Source organism: Dama dama, chromosome 9 (assembly GCF_033118175.1).
Source record: "Dama dama isolate Ldn47 chromosome 9, ASM3311817v1, whole genome shotgun sequence".
In the NCBI taxonomy this organism is placed as follows: Eukaryota; Metazoa; Chordata; class Mammalia; order Artiodactyla; family Cervidae; genus Dama; species Dama dama.
Window position 1 is genome coordinate 91,202,661 of NC_083689.1, and position 15,738 is coordinate 91,218,398.

At 35.2% G+C, this 15,738-nt stretch overlaps 1 protein-coding gene across 1 annotated transcript in view; it reads left to right on the plus strand.

Moving 5' to 3' along the window:
- Nucleotides 1-15,738, plus strand: part of ADGRV1 (adhesion G protein-coupled receptor V1) — a 549,629-nt gene that overhangs the window by 47,295 nt on the left and 486,596 nt on the right. Inside the window, exons 10-17 of the mRNA XM_061151999.1 lie at nt 1,377-1,553; nt 3,665-3,888; nt 8,648-8,774; nt 9,851-10,036; nt 10,771-10,951; nt 11,848-12,011; nt 13,363-13,486; nt 14,493-14,759. Coding sequence (XP_061007982.1) covers nt 1,377-1,553; nt 3,665-3,888; nt 8,648-8,774; nt 9,851-10,036; nt 10,771-10,951; nt 11,848-12,011; nt 13,363-13,486; nt 14,493-14,759 — 1,450 coding nt within the window. The remainder of the gene's footprint in view (nt 1-1,376; nt 1,554-3,664; nt 3,889-8,647; nt 8,775-9,850; nt 10,037-10,770; nt 10,952-11,847; nt 12,012-13,362; nt 13,487-14,492; nt 14,760-15,738) is intronic.

Below are 15,738 nucleotides of genomic sequence, written 5' to 3' on the forward strand. Positions count from 1 at the left end.
GTATGGCAAAACCAATATAATATTATAAAGTAAAAAAAAAAAAAGTACACTGTTTATCAGAAAAAGTGAGCGTATGTGCAGTATCAGTATAGTCCTTGTCCACCTGTGAAAAACCAACTTCAATCACCAGTGTCTACTGCTGGTTACTTAGCGGCATTGTATCCACATTACAAAGCTTAACAGAGGGCTCTGAAGAGGGAGAGATCCATTCTGTTCCATTAAGTTACAGTTGCTTTTTTAACTTGAATTATCTATGCTTTTTACAATCCTATATTGACTGTCTATCCCTATAGTCATGTGAACACTGTGAGGATTGATAAGTTGGGTTTTTGAAAGTTGAAGATTTTGATAGATCAGGATTCTGAGCAAGTTCCTTTTGTGTTGTAGGGGTAAATCAACACATTGATTGTGTAGCTGCTGTACATACAGGTCTATGTTATGTTTCAGGAAAATACTGAGAAGGACACAGATCCACGAGAGTTCTGTAGTCCTGTTGGGAAGTAAGAGTCTGGAACATGGAAAATGATGATAAGCAAGCAATATGCGAAATTTAAAGTGAATTTCTAAGTTTAGTGAGGGTAGTAGTAGAAGTTGAGGAAGAGAGAGAAGAAAGAGGGCTGGAGAATTCAAGGAAATTTTCCTAGGGGAGAGGGATATTTGACTAGTTTTTAAAAGCAAGTCCATTTTGATTTTTGAAATGATGGATAGAGGCCCTTCCACATGAGGAAAAACTTCGAAAGTTGCAGTCATGTTCATTAATCACAGGGACACATGATGCATTTCTTTAAACATAAAGACATATTAAGTCACATTGGGAGTTGTGAATGGTCTTCTGATAGTGAATCTTCTCTGGCAGAGAGGAGTGAATGATTTGATTGGAGATGTGGTTCAGTGGAAGGGAGGAGGGAGGTGTGGGCAACTCGCTGATATTTGGCTTTAAATCAAGGTAGGTGGGTACAGGCAATGAGGAAAGGTAGATGGCGGTACTGGGGAAAATTGTGTAACATGGAGCAGAGATGGTGATTGCTTTGTGCACATTCTATCTGTAAGGTGTCTCTGCGACATTTATGTCATATTCAGTGGCAGTTATAAAGATTTGGAATTTTGAAGGAGAGATCCAGAGATTTTTAGGGAGCAAGTGTGAAATTGTAAGATAAAGGTCTCAGGAAGAACCCTGAGAATAATTATAATTGAGAAGCAGAAAGAGGTTAAGAGGCCAGTCCAGGAGGTTGAATCAGGATGACGAATGAAGGAGATGGAAGTTGCCAGGTTATTGGTGGCCTTTACCTGTGCTTGTCTTTTCATTCAATTAAGACTTTAAAATTTTTCTTAAAAATTTCTTTTCACTTTTTATGGTGTTTTTCTGTTTATTACAGTTGGAAGCTGTGGAGTTGGTGAATATAGTTCCCCCGATTCCACCTATAAGTCCTAGATTTGGGGAAATCCAAAATATTTCTTTGGTGGTTACTCCAGACATTGCAAATGGAGAAATTGGCTTTGTTAGCAATCTTCCAATCATTTTGCGTGAGCCAGAAGATTTTGCTGCTGAAGTGGTAAGTAGACTTTTTCTTATTGATGGGGCATATTGAGTTTGAGATAGAGATACTTTTTTTTGAGGGGGGAGTCAGGTTAATACAGAGTTAACAGATCTTGAAAAATTTCACCGTTATAGCAAGCCTTCAGTTTGTAATTTGACATAAAGAAATTGATGAATGTGTGATTTTTTCATCTTTTTCCATATTCGAAAGAATAAAATTAGAATTAATTGCTTACACACATATAAGAAGAAGGATAGTATGAGGAGGCTTGTGACATTTGATAAAGTAATAGCCCAACACAATTTTTTAAAAAAAAATTAGTCAAGTCATATGTACCCCAAGAACCCTTGACTTTTTCCATTTCCAAGCATTCCTCATGCTTGCCTTGGGCAGGATTGGGGTGGCATCTTATGTTTGGTGGTGGAGGTGGTGGTGATAAAGTAGGGGATACCAAATCTTAGGAATTACACATAAATATATAATTTACATATATTCTGGATACACACACACACGGAACCATGTTCACATATATGGCGCCTCTCTCTGCCCGCCACCTGGTTGAATTTTCCTGCCATCTATCTAGAGATCACTCTGACCTTTGACCATGCCATTCCCTGAGCCACAGTCTGTCCCTAAAACCCTCTTAAGGTTCTCTCACACTTAGATTTGATTTAAACTGGTTTGTGGTTCAGGTTAGGAATGTTGGAGAGTTGTTTTTGTTACCAAAGCCTCATGTCAAAATATGGTGACCACAACTTCTTTTGTTTGTATATTTGATTCTGTGAATTGGCAGAGAAGCTCAATTTTTCAAGGTGATTTTGAGTTTTGTATATTTCTCATAATACACTATTTTCTTGTAAAACCTCAAAAGCATTCAGTTTGTTCTGAAAGAATGGTTTGTTCTTGCTCATCTATTTTACAGAGCTGTACATGTACCATTCCATATTTTTCCTGGAGGGGAATGAGCTTCTAGGGAAAGTTTTGGGCTCCATGAACCCCTCTTCTTCCCCTCCTGGGAAACAGCAGAAGTGAGAATTTTCCTTTGTTCTCTTTGTCTGATTTACAGCCTGGCCACGCCCACTCCCTTGGGGTAAATCAAGGGCCTAGCCCTTTCTTGCTGCTTCTTTTTTTTAATCTTTTCTGAGAATCTTACTTTCTTGCTGGTCTTCAGCCTTGACCGTTGCTAGCCAAATTAGGAGAATGGTTAGTGAGGAAAATATCTTCCATGTTTTTCCAGATGGCCTATGTTAAAGGGCAAAGTGCAGAGGATACCTTTTTTAGGCACTTAAAAAGAATTGCATAGCTACTGTTAAATATTTTTTTATATTTTTTGCTTGAAAAAAACTTCATTATGATCTTCAGTGATCCTTTTCTTAGACATTTTGAAAGTGTGCTGGACTCAAATGACACTACCAAATACAATTTGTTTCAGAATTATTATTATAGTTTCCATTTATTTAGTTCATGCTATGGAGAGACACTTGACTCTTCACCAGGAACTTGCAAAATAGGGAACCTCTAGCTTCATTTCACATGTGGAAATTGAGGTCAGAAAGGTTAAGTAACTTGCCCATGGAAACTCAGAGCCATGATTTGAGTATCAGCATTTGTTTGGTTAGAAGCATTTCTTATTCTTATTTGTATTATTATTTTCTTATTTTGCCCTTTATCACTTTAGGATGCATTAAAGATAACTGTTTGCTTTCCAGATTTATTCGCAAAAGCTTATTTTTCAGTTTATATGGTGATATTAATTCTCTTTTCAGAGACCCTCTGATGGAGATTTACTCTTTAGCTAAATTGTTCTATATTTTTCACAGTTCTTTGGCTCTTAAAATGAAGTCTTTTTGTTAAGACAAATCTCAGGATAGGAATATTGTTAGGCGGGGGAAATTTAGTAGATAAATTTGATTAGCAAAAACTAATATAAAGTAGTTCAGTCTTATAATTGTCATGCTTAGAAAGAAGCTTGTTCAGTTGTGCTTGTAATAGCATTTTAATTGTTCACTTCTCTATGCAGAGTGCCTAAACATTCATTTAACATGTGTCTGTACTAACTGAAAAGCTTAGGTAGTTTGTAAGCATGTATTTCAGAAGAACTTGTTCTGTTTTCTTCTCTTTATAAGGTATGCATTCCCTTACATCGGGATGGAACTGATGGCCAGGCTACTGTCTACTGGAGTTTGAAGCCCTCTGGCTTTAATTCAAAAGCAGTGACCCTGGACGATATCGGACCCTTTAATGGCTCTGTCGTGTTTTTATCTGGGCAGAGTGACACAACAATCAACATTACTGTCAAAGCTGATGACATTCCGGAAATGAATGAGACAGTAACACTTTCTCTAGACAGGTAATAACGTAATTAGGTAGCGTTTAGTGACATTTGTATGTTCATGTTCTCTGAAATAATTTTATTTCTTTTCTCCATGTAAAGTATGGAGAATAATTCTTTTTCCATGTAAAGTAAAAAGAAAATACTTAAGTAGATAATGCTCTGCTGACCTGACTTTACTGCTATTTTATGATGGATTTTGGTTAGATAGTAAATATGATGTAGCGAACTCTTACCCTGCTATTTTTGTGAAGAAACATTACATCAAGAATTTAAGGTATTAGATACATCTTAAGCATAGCTAATATGTTGCTATATTCAAAAAATAGGCAGCAATAAATGCAAAATGTTAGGTTAGGCAAATAGCTCTGCTGGCTTCATTTTCATCAAGTAAGAGGATTAGAACTTTTTAGAGTGAGTAAAAAGAAAGCGTTAATGTTAATTTAATGAAATTCTCTTTTTTACATGGGATTTAAATATTAAATAATACTTCCAAAGAAGAAAAAGAAATACACATTTAACGGGTATTTTAAGTAGTAGTAAGGATTTACTTAACATTTCTCAAGTAAGTGATTTAGATCAAGAAAATACCAGGATCTCTCAAAGAGAATTTTTCAGTAATTCATGAAATTTCAAAAATAAAAAAAATATTTTGCTTAATTGGTTTTAATTGAGTTAAAATTAAAACCAGCTTATCTACCATACGTCTCTAAATTAAAGTTGATACATAGTGAGAAGGCTAATGTGTGATTTGAGGACTTTGCAAAATTTTCATTTTAGAAACAATAAAATTCATAGATGAGTTCAGTGGTTCAATAGGTGTTATTTTGTACTGTTTTAATCAGGACTGAAAAAGTAATAATCATTTTATATAACCCCTGATAGTATCCAAATTTTGCTCTCAGACTCTTATAGGTTTTTCTGTGTTGCTGTATTGTAGAAATACAAGCACATTTAATAAACCTTATGAGTAGTTTTTATTTTTATGTGAAAGAAAAAAATTCAGAATATAGGGAACTAATCTGTTGAATGTCTGCTGTTCATTTTGTTTGCTTTTGTAACCACATTGTGTTTCTTTTTTAAATTAAAAATTAAAACAACAGCAAAATCGGCAAACAAAGAAACCCAAAAAAGCAAAAACCAAATACTGCACATGCACATACATAGACACACACACACATTAAATATTTTGGAAGATATTTCATATGATAAGAAATTAGTGAAATGTAAACTGAAAATTATTATTTTTTCACTTATGACTTTTTTTTTTTTTTTTTTATTAGTTGGAGGCCAATCACTTCCTTTTTTTGTTTAAGTTAGATTTGAGTGCTTATTAAATCAATGGACTGTCTTAAAAAGAAACTAAAGAAAAATGAACAGCAGTTATAAACCAAAGAGGCAGTAATCTATAGAGACTTTATTAATTCAGTTGAGAGTTTCAACTCTGAACTAAATGTATAGCAAGTTCATAAGTGACTATTCTTCATATTCTTTCAAAACAGTCATTTTTAACCATATATAAATCTTTGAAATTAACTAAATATAATTTTGAAGTATTTTTTCTCTCTCTCTTTCCTGTGGGTTAAAGTAGTACGCAAGAAAGTATAAACCACAGGGACAAGAATTTCAGAAGTTATTGATTCCTCTCTTTTCAAGTGGAAGAAATTAGTTCAAATTGATACTAAATTTTTTTAGCTCAATTAGAAACTGGCACATATTTGTATTATCTATATGTGCGTGAACAATTACAATTCAGAACTCTACTAAGACATATTGAAATAAATGTGACAATCAAATCCACAATTTAAAGTAAGGTATTTTGTCAAAACCTCCCTCTCAATTTTGCAAATTTTTAACTAAACTAAAAGAATGAATGAATGCTAGTGTGATTATAGTAAGTTACAGTAAAATATTGCAGGAAAGTACTTTATTCTGATATCATTTGTGATTTTCTTTTAATGTAAAATTCAGATGAAAATTTTGTATATTTCTGTTAAATAGAGATAAAAGTTGCCCTAGTACTGAATGATTTATGATGCTTTTAATACCATACTAATTAAAAATATTTTCAAGTTCTCTCCAGATCAGAAACAACTTTATTATGCCAGTTAATTTCAGGAAAATTTGCAACATATGTAGAATATATAACTCCTTATTTATGGTATTATTTATTTGACTTGAAAAGTGAAACACTAGGGTGTATACATTCTGACATGTTTCTCAAGGCTGTTTAAAAATGCAGCACATTGGAAATCTGGAAAAGTGTTTATATTTCCTGATAGAAAGTTATATTTAAGTAGTATTTGTCATAATTAGAAGATGCAGTGATATCTTTTGCTTTCTTAAGTATATTCCTATGCAAATGATGAAAGGTATATATTTCTCTTCTGATAAGAGTTTTTATTCTTTCCAAGAATAACTGGCTTCAGATCTGAGGATGTGGGTTTTTTATTATTTTTTTTTTGAAACCTAATTAAAACTACTAAGTAATTATAAGCCGGGCTGAATGAAATTTGCTCAGCTGCTGGGGTTTTGTGAGCACGCACAGTGCTTGGCAGGCTCTAGCGCCTTGGAGCGGGCCTGGAAAGGAATGTCTTCAATGAGTCTTGACATGCTGGCTGGCCGTGGGGTCATCTTCCCTAAGTGGGAACTGCCCAACCTCTTGCTAGCATTTGTGAATAGCAAAGAACCCAGTGTGTGGAGTTCCCTTCAAGTGAATATGACCAGCTCGTGTGAGGAGGTGGGGGCAGGGGCAGAAAAGAAAGGCTTTCTTTAGCTTTATTTTTTACCCTGCCATTCCCATTTCTAGCAGCATTAGTGAAGTTTTGGCAAATACTGCCTCTGTCTCCCTTCCCCCTCTCCCCCACCCCACACATACTTTCTTCTGTGTTGACAGGGTAGAAACCGAAAGGTTTGTCGTGTATTTTGGGTAAGTGTACTGAAGAATGTCTGGTTTTGGGTGCTTCAGCATTTTGCTCTTGCATGCCAGTGTTTTGGACAAGGCTTCTGTTCTGCCTGACTGCCAGCCCTGGGAAAGCTGGCTTGCCCACCTGCCTGTGCATGCGTTGTGTGTTCATTTATCTTCTAATGATAAGCTTATCTGAGGGTTTTTTTTTTTAATTTTGGTATTAAGCGTTTTAAATTATGAATACTATTAAGATAGCTGATAAAAATTTTGAGAATTTATGTAATTACATATTTTGAAGAACTTAAAAATTTTAGCTCTCCCGATAGTGTATGTATAACCAAGAAAGCAATTAGTGTCCTTTGTTGGTGCAGTTCTTACTTAACAGTCTTTTATGAATCTTGTGGTTGTTTCACAAAGAATTCAGAAGCAGAGCGCTCATTTCTTGCATTGATTTTTGAGTGCGTTTAAGCATTTTCTTGCCTGCATACTCTTAGTTGTTGTGTAAAGAACTTTTCAAAGCTTTGCCTTTTTTCCAAAAGGGTAGCATTTTTTAAGAAAGCTTAAAAATAAGTTCATTTGTTTAATGCTCAGAATGGATTTTTATATTCACATTCCGATCCTGTTTTTGTCTCAGCTTATATGGACATCAGTTCAGTTCAGTCGCTCAGTCGTGTCCGACTGTTTGCGACCCCATGAATCAGAGCACATCAGGCCTCCCTGTCCATCACCAACTCCCAGAGTTTACTCAAACTCATGTCCATCGAGTCGGTGATGCCATCCAGCCATCCATCTCATCCTCTTATTATTTTGATTATATCTTTTGTGGCCACTAGTATGATAGGTATTGGTTGGCATATTTCCAAAAACTGGGGAAGGATGTTAATTCGTATTCTCTGTTACACAGGAAGTGTGCTGTTCTTTCTACGTATTAATTGTGGCTGCATTGTAATTTTGAGGTTTGATCAGGGTACTTTTTGATTCGATAGAACATGACATTTGGAAAGGTTTAGAAGAGCTTGTGGGATTGAGAATTCTCAAAGAGTATGCTGGCTTTTAAATCCTCAGAGCCTTACAGTTCTAGTCCCTTTGATCATTTTAATTACAGGCTGAACATAAAAACCAGAAATAAAAAAAGCATCTTGTTTTAATATGTTCTTTTGAGATTTGTATAGGAATTGCTATAACATATCATATATTTCAGATCCATTCCATTCCATTCTTTTATGATGTCCTACTTTTTATTTTATTATAAAAGAAATATTTTTATTTATTATTTATAATATTTCTTTTATAATAAAAAAAATAAGGTTAAAGTCAGGGTGAACAGAATCATACTGAAGGTCATGAAATATTTCTAAAATCTAATCACAACTTTATTTTTGGTCAATGTGTCCTGCTTTAGTCCAAGCAGGTATCCAACTTGTATTCAATTAGTATAATCTTATGTAATGAATTTTTAAAAAACAAATACAAGTGTGTGTAAAATTTAAGCAATTTTATTTAAATTACTTTAAAACTATGTATTATAAGTTAAATTTCTCTAAAACTGCAAACAAGTCTATAAATTTGATACTAATAAAATATGTTTAAACTTTCAATTACTGTATTTTTAGCATACATATGCAGTGTTTGTTTTCAATCAAATATAAAAGATATAATGAATTCAGAAAGAGAAGTTCTCCCATAAGTGTTATCAGTGAAACTGTTTTGATCTTATGTGATTTTAATATAGTTAAATTAAGTTTAAGTTTTAACTTCTAATAACCTTCATATTCATTATATGAAAGTGTTATAAATATTGTAAGTAAGACTTCAAAGAGAAGTAAGTCTATAGGTAGTGGATACCTTTTCCCCTACTGTTTTCTCCAGGGTCAATGTGGAAAACCAAGTGCTGAAATCTGGATATACAAGCCGTGACCTAATTATTTTGGAAAATGATGATCCTGGGGGAGTTTTTGAATTTTCTCCTGCTTCCAGAGGACCCTATATTATAAAAGTAAGTATGAAAGAAACTTTAATCTCTTCTGTACTCACAACCTCAGAAGAGCAATTTCAAAGGATTTGAACTTTTGTGGACTTTTTTCCCTATCCTTTATATGGTACTTTACTGGCAAGAACATAGTCATCATCATTATTATTGGTATAATCATATAGATAACATATAATTAGGATCTGTTACGTTCTAGTCTCTGTTCAAAGCAGTCAGTGCTATATTTAAGTGTGAAAGAGACACATTGGCACTTCTAGCTGAGCCTTACACAAATTGCTTAAAGTTGTGATGCAAACCTGTTCAGTCTGAATTCAGAGTGTGGGATTATTTTTTTTAATACAGTTTTGAAAAAGTACTTTCCATTTACAGTTATTGCAAATTATTGGCTATATTCCCCATGCTGTACAGTTTGTCCTTGAGCCTCTCTTATACCCAGAAGTTTGTACCTCCTATCCCTGACCCCTCTCTTGCCCTCACTCCACTGGTAACTGCTAGTTCTCTGTATGTGAGCCTGCTTCTTTTTTGTTATATTCACTAGTTTGTTGTATTTTTAGATTCCACATTTAAGTGATATCATACATTATTTGTCTTTTTCTGTCTGACTTATTTCACTTAGCATAATGCCCTCTAAGCCCATTCACGTTTGTGTGTTAGTTGCTCAGTTGTGTCCCACTCTTTGTGACCCCATGGACTGTAGCCCACCAGACTCCTCTGTCCATGGGATTCTCCAGGCAAGAATACTGGAGTGGGTTGCCATTCCCTTCTCCAGGGGGTCTTCCCAACCCAGGGATTGAACCCGGGTCTCCTGCATTGCAGGCAGATTCTTTACCATCTGAGCCACCAGGGAAGCCATTTGGCAAATGGCAAATTTTCGTTCTTTTTGATGACTGAGTAATATTCCATTCACCCACATACATATGTGTATGTGTGTGTGTGTGTGTGTGTATACACACATCACATCTTTACCATTCATCTGTTGATGGACACTTTTGTTGCTTTTGTATCTTAGCAATTATAAATAATGCTTCCATGAACTTTGGGGTGCATTTATCTTTTTGAATTTCATGAATTTTTTTTTTAAGGAAGGAGAATCTGTAGAGCTCCACATCATCCGATATAGGGGAGCACTTGTTAAACAGTTTCTTCATTATCGAATAGAGCCAAGGGATAGCAATGAATTCTATGGCAACACAGGAGTACTGGAATTTAAACCTGGGGAAAGGGAGATCGTAATCACCTTGCTGACAAGATTGGATGGGATACCAGAGGTATGGGATTTTATTTTTCTCTTGTGCCTTTGTGGAAAGTTGGTCGTATGTAGTATGTTATAAATATAAATAGTTTGAATGTTGGCAAGGAAATACAGCAAAGGAGGCAGGCAAGAAAAGATAAAGAGAAGTACTTATGTTTGGAAACTAAAAAACAAGCTTCAAAAGCAAAGTAAAACTCATACCAATTTGAATTGTCCATTCTTACATAAAATGATAGCAGACAATCTGAAACTTACTAGTTTTTGTCTCCTTTTAGCTTTATATATGTTAAACATTGTTTTATATAATCTGTATTGACTGAACTTTCAGGATGTTGTTTCAAACTGAAGAAATTTTTCTGTAAAATTACCCTTTTAAAGAAAATAAATTTACGTTTTATATATATTAAGAGAACCAGATATTGTTCCATTATGTATATACATTATTCCATATATAGCTTTTAAATTAATTTTATTAGTTTGGATGACTGGAACATCAGTGATAAGATCCAGTCTCCTCACTATTTTAATGTAGCAACATGGTTTGTCTTTTCCATTTTTGAATAATGTATATTTATACCTATCTCTCTTAATTGATAGAAGAATGTTCAAAATTTAAAAAAATCAGCTTTTTTTTTTTCAGTGAGTGCATTGTTGTGAAAAATTGATGGTATTAATATTCTTGAATATATGTTTTTATTTACTCTGAAAATTTCAACTTTTTATTTCTCCTAATTGACATGCTCACTTTAGTTGGATGAACATTATTGGGTGGTCCTCACCAGCCATGGTGAATGGGAAAGCAAGTTGGGAAGTGCTACAGTTGTCAACATAACGATTCTAAAAAATGATGATCCTCATGGGATTATCGAATTTGTTTCTGATGATCTAATTGTTACGATAAATGAAAGTAAAGGAGACGATACCTACAGTGGTAATGTATTCTATTTCTTATATTCCATTACTGTTTACTGAAGAAAACATTTGGCATTTTAAAATTTATTTCTTTAGTAGGTAGTTATTTTTAGTTGTCCAGCTGCTTAGAAATTACACACGGTGCAGAAATTAGTGTTTTAAAAATCATATTTAAGATTGTAATTTTTATTTCTTATGTAGTATTATGATGATGGTGGCTCAGATGGTAAAGAATCTGCCTGCAGTGCAGGAGACCTGGATTCAATCCCTGGGTTGGGAAGATCCATTGGAGAAGGGAATGGCTACCCACTCCATTATTCTTGCCTGGAGAATTCCATGGACAGAGGAGCCTGATGGGCTACATTCCATGGGGTCGTGAAGAGTCAGATATGATTGAGTGGCTAACACATACATTACAGTTATATTTTGATTTCCATTAACCATATGCAATAGAACTCAAACATTCAAAAGAATGGGTTGAGTCAAATAGAAAAAGCTCTGAAACTGAGAGTTACATCTGGGGAACTCTTTCAGTGGCACGAAATGAGACATAGTTTATCTTTAGAGCCATGTCTATCTGGATAAGAAAATCACTTTTGAGTGTGCAGCTTTCTCTGACTGTCTTTAGCAAATACCCTTGTGATAGATGTACCTAGGCACCATTATGTTCCCTGTGCTGAGTGAGTTTTAAGAGCTCAGACTGTGGTAGCAAAGATTGAGTCCATTTATTTTATCAATTGTATGGCTAGAGAGGAATGACTGGGTTAATTTATATGTAACTTGAGGCTGGGCTAAGCAAATAATTGATTTTTCTTAAAAAGGGGACTTATTTTTACTTTGAGCAATTTCTTTACTCATCATTTTAAAATGGTTTAATATATGATCATATATGTTATACCCATTTGTATTTCACAGCTGTTTATGGTGTAATAAGAAATCGAGGCAACTTTGGTGATGTTAATGTATCATGGGTTGTTAGTCCAGATTTCACGCAAGATGTGTTTCCTGTCCGAGCGACTATTTTCTTTGGAGACCAGGAATTTTTAAAAAATATCACCATTTACTCCCTTCCAGATGAGGTAAATGTTACATATTTAACTCTTTTTGTTGTTTAATAGTTATTTTTTTATTGAATATTAAACATCTGGTCATTTACTTTGCCATGAGAGTATGTGATAAAGAACTCAGGTATAATGTCTTGACTGAAAACCAAAGTGATTCCCAGGTGACTCAGTGGTAAAGAATCTGCCTACCAATGCAGGAAATGCCAGAGATGACAGTTTGATCCCTGGATCGGGAAGATCCCCTGGAGTAGGAAATGACAACCCACTCCTGTGTTCTTGGCAAAATCCCGTGGACAGAGGAGGCTGGTGGGCGATAGTTTGTGAGGTCAGAAAGAGTCAGACATGACTGAGTGAGCGCGCGCACACACACACACACACACAAGCCAAAGTAGAAATGTTATTTTTGGTTTTCCTACAGGCATTTTTGACTTTTAGAACTTACTGGTAGTCGCTGGTGACACTGCCTAGGTGTCAAATATCAGAGATTCACGCTTGTGAGAGAGGTTGTTAAGCGCTTGGTTTGGACTTAAGGCCCTTTCAGAATGAGAGCGCTATCTATGAGTACCCTAGGGTGCATGTGCAGATTCAGGACATTGGTCCAGGTGGATGGTGGACTCAGCATAACGCAGAGAAAAAACTTAGTAACAATGGAATGGACCTTTCTGAGGGGAACTGCACTTCAAATAGGTATGGAAGCCTGTCCCCTTTCCCTCACACTCCTGCCTCCAGAGACAAAATTCCAACACTCTTCCGTTCCAGGATGCGGAGACCTGGATGAGGAGAAAGTGAAGTCACACAGATGAGGAGAAAGTGAAGCAGAGTCCACATGGGGAGGCATATAGGCTCAGAGATGTGGGGAGTCTCACTTTGTTAGGACAGTGGAATGAGGTCTTTGTGATGCACTTCTGTGGAACTTAAATAAAGTTTATAAAGGGCCTTTGAAAGCTAACTGACCCTTTGTTACTATTATGATTTCTGTTCTAAATGTGTCCAGAGGTTATTTTTCTGCTCCACTGTTTCTCCTTAAAAACAGCATAATAGCCCATTTTCTTACAGAAAAAAACGTAAGCGATGTAGTATTTCTCTTTTTAACTTGGCGTAAAGCAAAAATACCTCTGTTTCCATTACATTTTATAGTGAGTCAAAATAAAGTGGCTGTTTGGATGAATGCATGTTAAAGTTTTGAAGGGTTATGATTCTTACTTGAATAAAATAGGGTGGTTCTGCTTAGAAGTGGAAATGAATGTTAATACTGTTATTAATAAAGATTTTTTTTAAAAAAAAGATGAAACAATTTAGGAATATGTAGTGAAATTATTTGTACAGATCACCTGACTAAAAAGCATGTGTAACATTTTCCCAAAAGATTCCAGAGGAAATGGAGGAATTTACCGTTATCCTACTTAATGCCACTGGAGGAGCTAAAATAGGAAATAAAACTACTGCTACTCTGAGGATTAGAAGAAATGATGACCCCATTTATTTTGCAGGTGGTATTGCTTTCTTATTTGAGTGAGTTCACACCTTTCTTGAATAGTGTAAGGATGCTTTTTTCAATAATTGTTTTAAGTGAACGTTTTCAATAAAGCGTGATTGATACATGTTTAAATAGGATTTCAGAATTTGATGATTGTTCAATCTCTTTGACATGTTAACAAATATTTTTAAGGATTCTGAAGGAAAAATTAAGTACTATTTTGTTAGCTTTGTTTTCTTCTTACTTTTAAATTTCAAGTTATTTTCTTTCCTTTGTGTAAAAATGAACAGTCCTCCATGTAACCTCTTCCAGTACACAGGGAAGTATTGAAGACAGTTCAGGGTTTGTGCATTGTACTTAATGAATGGTTACTTACTATAATTACTGTTAATTTCATGGACATATAAATTAACATGTAAATTAAGGTTTCCCCATTTTCCCCACTTGAATGCTTTCTTTACAACTGTCTTTGCCACTGGAGACATCTTTTAGTTTTATTTGGTGTCTAATTTATTGGTATCTTATTCTTCCTTAAATCATTTTTGCAGGCTGTTCAGTTTGCAACTGTAAAACTCTTAAACCTCTTGAATTCTATCGATTTATGTTTTAACCTTCAGTTAACATGTACTTAATGAATTAGTCCTGTGTTCAGTCTTCTATTAACCCTGTAGAAGATGTGGAAGGTATCTGGCCTATTTTAAAAAAAAATTTATGGTCCAAATTTGGAAATGAAGTCTATGAAACAGTAAGCAGAGGATTCCAGATAGCATACAGTTTACTGACAAATTGGGAGTCGCAGACAATGGATTTTGTAGGAATCAAGGCAAGAGGAAGGCCACTTGACTCAAAGTAATCAGAGGAGACCTCATGCAGGCAATGGAATCATAGCTCTCTTTCAGCAAAGACTCAGTGGAGGGCATTTCTCGTGGTGGGGCAGGGAGAAACATGTGCGATCTGATAATGTGTAGATGGAATCAGAAAAGCTCACATGTTCCTTCTTTTCTTTGTGAATATTTTAGAGCCTCATGTAGTGAGGGTTCGGGAAGGCGAGACTGCTGACTTTAAAGTTCTCAGAAATGGATCTGTTGATGTTCCCTGCGCCGTCCAATATGCTACCATGGACGGGAAGGCTACCGCCAGAGAGGGAGACTTTGTTCCTGTTGAAAAAGGAGAAATGCTTGTTTTTGCAGTTGGAAGTAGAGAGCAGAACATATCTGTATTCATTACGGAAGATGATATCCCAGAAACAGATGAGCCCTTTTATATAATCCTCTTTAACTCAACAGGTAAATAAATAATATTTATGGCAGATCTGTTGTTTCAGTTCTTTTACAAGATGACATTAAGTACTTAACTGTCACTTGTGAATGTTCAAGGGAGCAAAATTGTTTCATTGATTTCTTAAGGGAAGGGGTAAAAGAATACATGTGTTGAAACTTTGTGTACCCGTATACCCTATGTCATTATTTTTAATCTTTTTTCACAAATAGCACACACAGGAAATTATGTTATTACATGAGGAATAGAAATCTTCTAGCTGAAACTACCCGAAGTCTTTTCTAGTCACTCAAGGGCTTAGGGCATTATTATTCTGTAGACTTTTCCCTCCTACCAGGGCAGTGGGCATAGTGGTTGGGAAGCTGTATTCTGCAGGTGACTGAGCCCAACTGAATGATAATTCTCTGTAGCTGTAGTCACGGTGTGTGACAGTTTGCAAGGGGGAAAATAGACTTTTCCTTCTCTGTACTATAAATGAAGCATAATGTTTTACCCGTATCTTTAGTAAATTAAGAGGGGCTGTAGCTTCTTTTGGTAAGTGTTTTATTCTTTTAAGAGTACACAGAGCTGTTTTCTCCTTTATCTTTTCTAGTAAGTTGAAGACATGTTACTCTATCACCCCTGATTATGCAAGTGTGTTTTTTCATATACACAAGACATTTTCCTACATTAACCATTAAAATCAGGAGATTAATACAATCATTGCCTCAGACCCCATTCAGATTTCTCCAGTTTACCCATCAGTGTCCTTTCGAGCAAAATGATCCTTTCCCAGATCATGCATTGCGTTTAATTGCTGTGTATCTTTAATCTCTTCAGTCTGAAATACTCAGTCTTTCCTTGACTTACATGACCTTTATAGTATGGAAGATTACAGGGCAGTTATTTTGTCGAATGTCCTTCATTTTGGTTGGTTTGATGTTCCTCATTATTAGATTCAGGTTTTGCATCCTTGGCAGGAATTGCGTAGAAGAATTCTGTGTTCCC